We start from the raw sequence: 9245 nt of genomic DNA on the forward strand, positions 1-9245 counted from the left end.
CGACATGTGAAAGTGAAACAGCGGAGCGAATCAACACCCGTTATTCTTCTTCTCCGCGGGCGCCAACGGTGAACTTTTTAGTCTTGGAAGTTAGAGCAACTAATAAAATGAATATTGTATACTTCAACATGTTCGTGATTGGTCAGAAATGCCTAGATCTTCCCATCGGATCCCCTTATCGCACTTACACAGTAGTTACCTCCTATCACAACGTCCCCAAAGCCAAGCTCAACAGCTGCGAACCAGCGTGACATTTGCTCCCTGACAAGAAACCCCCCCCCCTCTTATAACATTGAACATATCGGTAGGAATAAGATGTAAATAAATCGCTAGCTAGCTACCCGTCTCCTGGGTATAGATCAGACATGTCCAATATTATCTAGTATCTATTAGTATTATCTTCCCTACCAACACATCTTCCATCCGGAGATGCACATATCTGGCATGGAGAGAGTATATAAAATACCAGCACTTTATGCTACCTATTACTGTTTCTGTGTAACTTCCTATAACACTCCTTGACTACTTCTCAAAGCTTTCGTTTGATACCTATACCTTCATATTCATCTAACCTAGGTTACTATCTTTCTGTAGGATATAGCAGCTGCTTGGTTATACCTACAGGAAACGCGAGGTTGTGATGTAGTCGCCATCAATCATCTTAATCATCTCAATCCCCCTATACAGACAGCCATCATGTCTAGCAACAGTAGAACGAAATTGGTCGTCGTCGGCCTGGGAATGGTCGGCATTGCCTTCATGTAAGCCCATGTCTTAACCCCCCTAGCCCATTGGACCTTTTCTTTTTTTTCTTTCTTTCTTTATTAAATATGAACATTTAGCTGACCCTCCTCAGAGAAAAGCTCCTGAAACTCGACGCCAGAGCCCGCGAATACGACGTCGTCGTCATTGGCGAAGAACCCCACCTCGCCTATAACCGAGTTGGTCTGACGAGTTTCTTCAGCCACCGGGAGGTCGAGAGCTTGTATCTGAATCCGAGAGAATGGGTATGTACCTAATTCCCACCACCCGTCCACCCACACACACATACACACATACACACATACACAAAACTCTAGCCACTCACACAACGATACATGTCCCTAGTATACCCAGCACGCCCGCTCCCACGCCCTAGCCTACCACATAAACACGCTCGTGACATCCATCTCCCCCCCCTCGCAAACCCTAACCTGCGCCAACGGCGACGTCATCCCCTACGACATCCTCGTCCTCGCCACCGGCTCCGCCGCCGTGCTCCCCAGCCCCCAAACCCCCGGCCACGACGCGCGCGGGGTATTCGTCTACCGCACCATCGCGGACCTGGAGCGCCTCATCGCCTTCGGCGACGCCCACCGCGGCACCGTCGGCGCCGTCGTCGGCGGCGGGCTGCTGGGGCTGGAGGCCGCGAACGCGATGATGGGGCTGCGGTGCTACGAGCGGGTGCGGCTCGTCGAGCGCAACCGGTGGGTGCTGAGCCGGCAGCTGGACGCCGAGGCGGGGAGGCTGGTGATGGAGAAGGTGGCGGGCCTGGGGCTCGAGGTCGTGCTGGAAAAGAGAGTGGCGAGGATCGAGACGGACGCGGGGAACAACGTGGCGGGCGTCGTGTTCGAAGACGGTGGGCGGATGGCGTGCTCGACGGTCTGCTTCGCCATCGGCGTCAAGCCCCGCGACCAGCTGGCGAGGAGCGCGGGGATCGAGTGTGCTGACGAGCGAGGAGGAGGAGGAGGAGGGATCATCGTGAACGACGACCTGAGCACGAGCATCCCGAACATCTACGCCGTCGGCGAGTGCGCGAGCTGGCAGAACCAGACATTCGGGCTGATCGCCCCGGGCATCGAGATGGCCGACGTCCTCTCCTTCAACCTCACGCAAGCCAAGCTCCACCGGCCCCGAGCGTTCAAGCGGCCCGACCTGAGCACGAAGCTCAAGCTTCTGGGCGTCGACGTGGCCAGCTTTGGAGACTTCTTCGCCGATAGGGACGGGCCGAGCCAGCTACCGGCGAAGAAGGCAGCGGCGGCGGCGCGGAAGACGGCCAGCAGCGAGGGGGAGGGGGAGCCACAGGTCAAAGCGCTCGTGTACAAGGACCCGTTCGCGCAGGTGTACAAGAAGTACCTCTTCACGCGCGACGGCAAGCGCCTGCTCGGCGGGATGATGATCGGCGACACGCGGGACTACGCGCGCCTCGTGGCCCTGGCCAAGAGCTCCAAAGAGCTCGACATCCCGCCCGCGCAGCTGATCCTCGGCGCCGCGAAGAAGAAGAAGAACAAGGAAGGAGACGACGACGACGACGGCGCGGACGACCTCGACCTCGACGACGACGCGCAGATCTGCTCGTGCCACAACGTCAGCAAGGGGGACGTCGCGCGCCGCGTGCGCGGCGGCGCGTGCAAGACGCTCGGCGACGTCAAGGCGTGCACGAAGGCCGGCACGGGGTGCGGCGGGTGCGTGCCGCTCGTCACCAGCGTCTTCCACCATGCCATGGCCGAGTTGGGCGCCGAGGTGACGAACCACCTGTGCGCGCACTTCAGCTACTCGCGCGCGGACCTGTACAGCATCGCCAAGGTTAAAAAGCTCAAGACGCTGGCCGAGGTGATGCGGGAGGCGGGGAACGACGGGGCGTCGGAGGGGTGCGAGGCGTGCAAGCCGGCCGTGGCCAGCATCTTGGCGTCGCTGTGGAACGCGCACGTGATGGACAAGGCGGTGCACGGGCTGCAGGACACGAACGACCGGTACCTGGGGAACATCCAGCGCAACGGGACGTTCTCGGTGGTGCCGCGGGTGTCGGCCGGGGAGATCACGCCGGAGAAGCTGATCGTGATCGGCGAGGTCGCGAGGGAGTATGGTCTGTACACCAAGATTACCGGCGGGCAGCGCATCGACATGTTTGGTGCGAGGAAGCAGGACTTGCCTGCGATATGGGCGAAGCTGGTCGCGGCGGGGATGGAGAGCGGGCATGCGTACGCGAAGTCCCTGCGCACTGTCAAGAGCTGCGTCGGCACGACGTGGTGCCGTTTTGGTGTTGGTGACAGTGTTGGTATGGCTGTGCGTATCGAGGAGCGGTATAAGAGCATCCGCAGCCCTCATAAGATAAAAGGGGGCGTTAGTGGCTGCGTGCGCGAGTGTGCCGAGGCTCGGAGTAAGGAGTAAGTCCACCCTCCCCTTTCCCTTTTTTTCCCCCTCTACTTTCCTCTCATCCTATACCTACCTATTTACCTCCCTATCTGACCAAAGTAACCAGCTTCGGCCTCATCGCCACCGAAAAAGGCTTCAACATCTTCGTAGCCGGCAACGGCGGCGCGAACCCCAAGCACTCCGTCCTCTTCGCCAAGGACGTGCCGCCCGCCGAGGTTATCCCCATCCTGGACCGGTACCTGATGTTCTACATCCAGACGGCGGACAAGCTGCAGCGCACGGCGCGGTGGCTCGAGAGCTTGCCAGGAGGGTTGAAGTACCTGCAGGCGGTCGTGCTCGAGGACAAGCTCGGGATATGCAAGGAGCTGGAGGCGCAGATGCAGGCGCTTGTCGATTCGTTCTTCGACGAGTGGGCGGCTGCGGTGAGCGATCCGAAGATCGTGAGCAAGTTCCGGCAGTTCGCGAACGACACTCCCATTCTTACCCCGGTTACCACTACGGCCATCGCCAGCAGCAACGGTAATATGGATAACAACACGGACAGCAAAAACAACTGCACCGCCAACGATGAGGTCCTCGTCGAAATAGAATCCCAAACCGAGCGCGGCCAAACCCGCCCCGTCGCCTGGCCCAAGGAATCCGCCCTTGATAACTTCAAGGGCCTACGCTCAACCTGGGCAAGCACGTCCTGGCAGCCGGTCCTCTCAGCCTCCTACTTCGCGGGCGCCGACGACCAGCCCAACGGCATCAGCGCGGCAATCCGGCGCGGGGACACCCAGCTGGCGGTGTGGCGCGTCCGGGGGCGGTACTACGCCACGCAGCAGATGTGTCCGCACAAGCGGACGTTCGCGCTGTCGGATGGGCTGGTTGGGTTGGACGTTGCTTCTCCCCCTTCTCCCACAACCCCCTCCTCCACATTACCCCCATCCTCTTCAACCATCCCTAATACTACCCCTTCCCCCGACCCAAAATCAGCAGCAGCAGCAGCAGCAGGAGAAAAAACACCCTACATATCCTGCCCCTACCACAAACGCAACTTCTCGCTAGCCCGCGGCGACTGCCGCAACGACTCCTCCCTCTCCATCGCCACCTTCGCCGCCGAGGAGCGCCCCGATGGGCTCGTCTACCTCTTGTTACCACCCGTCGCGGAACTAGACGCCGCGCTGGGGACTACGAGGTGGAAGGTGCGGAAGGAGGACGGGGAGGCTGATACAACGGTTGAAACGAAGACACCGCGGCGGGCTGGGAGGAAGGCTGGTGTTAAAGTTCTGGGAGCGGCGATGAATGGGTCGATAGAGGTGCTGCCTGCGGGAGTGGGAGGAGGAGGAGGGTGTGGCGCTGCGCCGGATTGGTAGGGGATGGGAGGGTTTAGTGTACATACCTACAACATATACATACTAAGTTATCAACGACTACATCGAAAATCCCTAAGAATAAAATGATAGTATTAGCTTTACCTACTTGATAATTTTGCTAGGCAGAACATAACCCATCGTCGTGCTTAAGAGTATCGCATCTTGATTTTTAGGTAGGTACTACTAGTAGTATGCAGAAAACCAACACATGTTTCGATCTTCGTGGGATTCTCCCCATCATAGCTTAGTGTAGAGTTATACTAGGGGACATTTGAGCAACCCATCGTACTAGGTATCACGACCTTGTCTATTGTTAGTAACCTAGGCATCTAGGTAGGTACTGAGGTAATAGGTATAGATCTACAGGTACCAGAATTCACAAGCGAAAGGTACGCACCCATCCACATCGAATACTACGGCATGCACTCATCGTAACGATACTAGGTATGTATTAGAATTCCTTAGGTCTGCATTAAAATGCCGAGTTATTCGTACAAGACAATCAATTCTTGTTACTACTAGTAATGAAGTTTTTCTTTTTTCCACAACGAACACCGAAGAGGTATATCTAACGTGCCCAGGGCCGTTCAACTGATCGTTGTTGATCAATTTGCATTAGGTACTTTATATCCATTGAACGTCTGGGCGGCAAAAGGGTACGCGAGAATAGTATAGGGGGCGGAAACCACATTCAACATGACGTGCCTAATCATCCATCCACGCAGTGCCGTTTATGGAAATGGGTATCAGACGGAGCAGCTTTACTCCTCTCCCTCGCCGGGGACCTCCTCCTCATACTCCTCTTCTTCCTCATCAACACCAGCATCCTGGTACTGCTGGTATTCACTGACCAAGTCGTTCATGTTGGACTCAGCCTCAGTGAACTCCATCTCGTCCATACCCTCACCAGTGTACCAATGCAAGAAAGCCTTGCGCCTGAACATGGCAGTGAACTGCTCACCGATACGCTTGAAGAGCTCCTGGATGGCAGTCGAGTTACCGACGAAGGTAGACGACATCTTAAGACCGCGAGGGGGAATGGAGCAGAGGGCGGTCTGAACATTGTTGGGGATCCACTCGACGAAGTACGACGAGTTCTTGTTCTGAACGTTGCGCATCTGGTCCTCAACCTCCTTCATGGAGACCTTACCACGGCTACAAGCAAAAATAGTTAGCAATCGAATTGGGACCAACCTAGTTGGTTAGGGGTTTGGGGGGTAAACGTACAAGATGGCAGAGCACGTCAAGTAACGACCGTTGCGGAAGTCAGAGGCAGCCATCATGTTCTTGGGGTCGAACATCTGCTGAGTCAACTCGGGAACGGTGACAGCACGGAAAGTGTAGGCACCACGGCTGGTAAGAGGAGCGAAGCCGACCATGAAGAAATGCAGACGAGGGAAGGGAACCATGTTGACGGCTAGCTTGCGTAGGTCAGAGTTCAACTGGCCGGGGAAACGCAGGCAAGTAGTAACACCGGACATGACGGCAGAGACCAGGTGGTTCAGGTCGCCATACGAAGGGTTGGACAACTTGAGAGTGCGCATGCAAATGTCGTACAAGGCCTCGTTATCAATGCAGAAGGTCTCGTCTGAGTTCTCGACCAGCTGATGGACAGAGAGAGTGGCGTTGTAAGGTTCAACGACGGTGTCGGAGACCTTGGGAGAGGGAACAACGGAGTAGGTGGACATCATGCGGTCGGGGAACTCCTCGCGGATCTTGGAGATCAACAAAGTACCCATACCGGCACCGGTACCACCACCGAGGGAGTGGGTGATCTGGAAACCCTGAAGGCAGTCACAGCCCTCAGCCTCACGACGAACGACATCGAGAACCTGGTCGACTAGCTCAGCACCCTCAGTGTAATGACCCTTGGCCCAGTTGTTTCCGGCACCGGATTGGCCGAAAACGAAGTTGTCGGGTCGGAAGAGTTGGCCGAAGGGACCAGCACGGACGGCGTCCATGGTACCGGGTTCGAGATCGACGAGGACGGCGCGGGGGACATACTTGTTACCAGATGCCTGTGCATGTTGGGGTGATTAGTAACTATTCCTAACCACATCATTGGGGGCTCTTCGGCTGTGTACCTCATTAAAGTAGACGCTCATGCGCTCGAGCTGGAGCTCTGAAGTGCCATTGTAGCTATTTATTGGCGGTCAGTACAGAGAACACATGTGTATATCGCGTTTTTGGGGAATTGGCGAATTAAAATACGTACACGCCATTGCTGTCAAGACCGTGCTCGCTGGAGATAGTTTGCCAGAAAGCAGCACCGATTTGGTTACCCTACAATACTGTTGTGAGCCCCGCCAAGTTCCTCACTGAAATTCGATATTTGTTGATCGGTAGTGGTGGTTACTTACGCACTGGCCGGTCTGAAGATGAACCTATTGAGATAAAAAAAGACGCGATTAGCTTCAACTCTGCATAATTTTCAATTTGTTGTTATTATTGTTGTTGTTGCGTGTTTTGACAACAGTTCAACATCGGCGATTGTAGAATGAGGTGGTTTATTTTGTGCGTGAGGGGCGAAAATCAGGGGACGTTGGACGCGTTCAGGGGTGGCTGTTCTTTTTTTGAGGGGGAATATGCTTGGTGCTTGGGGGCTGAATCATGTGTAAACATGAAGGAGGAATATATATATTGACTTACGATCTCACGCATTTTGTCGGTGGTTGATTAAAGTGTATCGAACACAACTGAGGGAAACTGGCGAGCAGAGAATAATATGGCAGTGGTTAGAGATTTAAGGGTTTAAGGGAGAAGGAAAAAGAAGAAGAGGAGCGGTGTGGTGTATGTTGCAAGGAAGAGTTGAGTTGAGTTGAGTTGTGCCTGGAGAAGTTGAGGGCAGCTTTTTTTTCTGCTTGGAGATTTCAAAAAAGGAAAGGCACGTTCCAATTCGTTCAATGTTGGCAAGGGGGGGGCCTACAGAGGACCCGCTGTTTCATTTCCAAGGTCACCATATGCCAACCATATGCCAACCATATGCCAGCCGTACTTGCCCGCTGCTTTCAGGGGGACCGAATAAGGCAACAGGGGCAGAAACAAATCATGCACGGACCAGATTTTCGGTATGTTCGATAGAGGACTGCCAGACAAGTGGAGACTTTAAAGATACATGACCTGCTAGTCTAATTACACGCAATTAAACAGGTAATAGTAGGTACCGTTGGTACACGTTGACGCTTGGCAACGGTCCCCTTTATCAACAACTTGACAAGCATACGAGTTAAAATCAACAAGTCAAATCATCATCCAATTATACTATGTACTAGTAGTAGTCCATCCAATTATATTATCTCAAACTAAAGGACAGCATCATGTCAGCATGAGCAAAATCCATATTTTATTCTCATGTAAATTATGTATTTACCAAGAACAGTGTATCTATGCACAGTAGCATTCAAGACAACTAGTGTACAATACATGTACTGTATGTACTGTATATACTGTATATACTGTATATACTGTATATACTGTATATACTGTATATACTGTATATGTATACTAGGTAATTACATAACTTAGGCACATATCTACTCCATCATCCTCCAACCAGGACATAAGATGAGAATCAATGACTTCCATATGCAGACCCAGAACATCATCACAAAACAAGCCCGAGCGAGATCATTGATATTAAAGAACCATAGAATACCATCAGCAGGGTCGACCAGACATTACTACATAGGTAGAGGTATACGCCTGGCCATCTGCTTCTTCTTGTCTTATTTCTACTACTCAAGGCTGTTCTCTTCAATGTTTCTGGCTTAACTATAGGTAGCCCGTCTTAACCTAAGTCGACCTTGTCTACCTGTACAATCAATCAATGCAATTGTATTCATATGCCATATGTTTTTATCGCCTTGCCAATGCCCATGCCGATGCCATGCCCCTTAAAAGAAAAATTTAGGGAAAAAAACGAGAATCTTATTTTCTTTTTTGCTTTGTTCTTTTGTTATCCGAGTTGAACCCAAACAGTAGGTGGATTCATCACAATAAAACTGCTTCAGTATGCAGACTATTCGTAAGCTTAACACCTGTAGACTAAGCTCTATGGCATATGCTAGACAAACGAGAGGCATCAATGATATATCATTGGGACTACCTTATCTTCGGTATCCCTTTCTCTTTTTCCTTCTTTCCCACCCGCCTGGGGAAAGGCCATGAATAATGTGAGAGGGCGGCTGCTTGTGTATAACCCCATCAAGACCGTTTGTCGTGTCCTTTGGGTCTCTACCTCCACTCATGGTCCCCATCTAATGCGTAAAACGAGGAATGCTTCAGATCTATTCTCATGACCCACGACTGGTAGCACCGTGAACTCGTGCGAATGAACCATATATGCAAGTGTCGTTAATTCATATTCGTAATACTCCGTGATTCCATGGCTTTGGGTGTGCCGTCACCCGCAGCCGTTCAGACGTTAGAGGTGTTCGGAGTCGTAGTAGAAGAGTATCAGCCAATATTAATGTTCCTCCAAGCTGATCCACTTAGTAGTGTATCCAGATCTTATCGACAACAACACGAATAAAATATTGTATTAAGTTTATGCTCAGGTCGACCAATGCCCCCTTCCATGTTTTATTTTTCCGGCATCGTCAAACGAAAAAAAAAACGAGTCCTTTTTTGTATGCGGGTCTGGTGCTTAGAAACATCCGAAAACCGATTCCGTGCTATGCAAATCAAATAGACGTCGTCACATATAAATAGCCCCCGTCGAGTGTGAATTGACTAGAACGGAGGAATTAAGGGGGG

General features: G+C 52.5%; 2 protein-coding genes across 2 annotated transcripts; one reads left to right on the forward strand and one right to left on the reverse strand.

Moving 5' to 3' along the window:
- Positions 1–163: 163 nt before the first annotated feature.
- GGS25DRAFT_485476 (nitrite reductase) lies at positions 164–4643 on the forward strand. Its single transcript, XM_049260549.1, has 4 exons — positions 164–761; positions 857–1007; positions 1108–3146; positions 3242–4643. Exons 1-4 carry the CDS (start codon positions 697–699, stop codon positions 4488–4490), a joined length of 3504 nt encoding a protein of 1167 aa, XP_049117594.1. The 5' UTR covers positions 164–696; the 3' UTR covers positions 4491–4643.
- A 272-nt stretch (positions 4644–4915) lies between these two features.
- On the reverse strand, positions 4916–7350 carry GGS25DRAFT_485479 (beta-tubulin). Its single transcript, XM_049260550.1, has 6 exons — positions 7140–7350; positions 6851–6874; positions 6706–6773; positions 6575–6629; positions 5718–6508; positions 4916–5645 (listed from the first exon to the last, which is right to left on the reverse strand). The coding sequence occupies exons 1-6, from the start codon at positions 7149–7151 to the stop codon at positions 5252–5254; spliced, it is 1344 nt and encodes a 447-aa protein (XP_049117595.1). The 5' UTR covers positions 7152–7350; the 3' UTR covers positions 4916–5251.
- Positions 7351–9245: the final 1895 nt, after the last annotated feature.

Source organism: Hypoxylon fragiforme (genome assembly GCF_022984875.1).
Source record: "Hypoxylon fragiforme strain CBS 206.31 chromosome Unknown GGS25scaffold_4, whole genome shotgun sequence".
NCBI classification, from domain to species: Eukaryota; Fungi; Ascomycota; class Sordariomycetes; order Xylariales; family Hypoxylaceae; genus Hypoxylon; species Hypoxylon fragiforme.

Excerpts from the sequence above, each read along its gene's own strand:
- GGS25DRAFT_485476 (XM_049260549.1), top strand. The coding sequence starts at position 697 with ATGTCTAGCAACAGTAGAACGAAATTGGTCGTCGTCGGCCTGGGAATG. Across the intron at positions 1,008-1,107 it reads ATCTGAATCCGAGAGAATGG|TATACCCAGCACGCCCGCTC; the intron begins GTATGTACCTAA and ends ACATGTCCCTAG. Across the intron at positions 3,147-3,241 it reads GCCGAGGCTCGGAGTAAGGA|CTTCGGCCTCATCGCCACCG; the intron begins GTAAGTCCACCC and ends CAAAGTAACCAG.
- GGS25DRAFT_485479 (XM_049260550.1), bottom strand. Across the intron at positions 6,774-6,850 it reads ATCTTCAGACCGGCCAGTGC|GGTAACCAAATCGGTGCTGC; the intron begins GTAAGTAACCAC and ends ACAGTATTGTAG. Across the intron at positions 6,630-6,705 it reads GGTCTTGACAGCAATGGCGT|CTACAATGGCACTTCAGAGC; the intron begins GTACGTATTTTA and ends GCCAATAAATAG.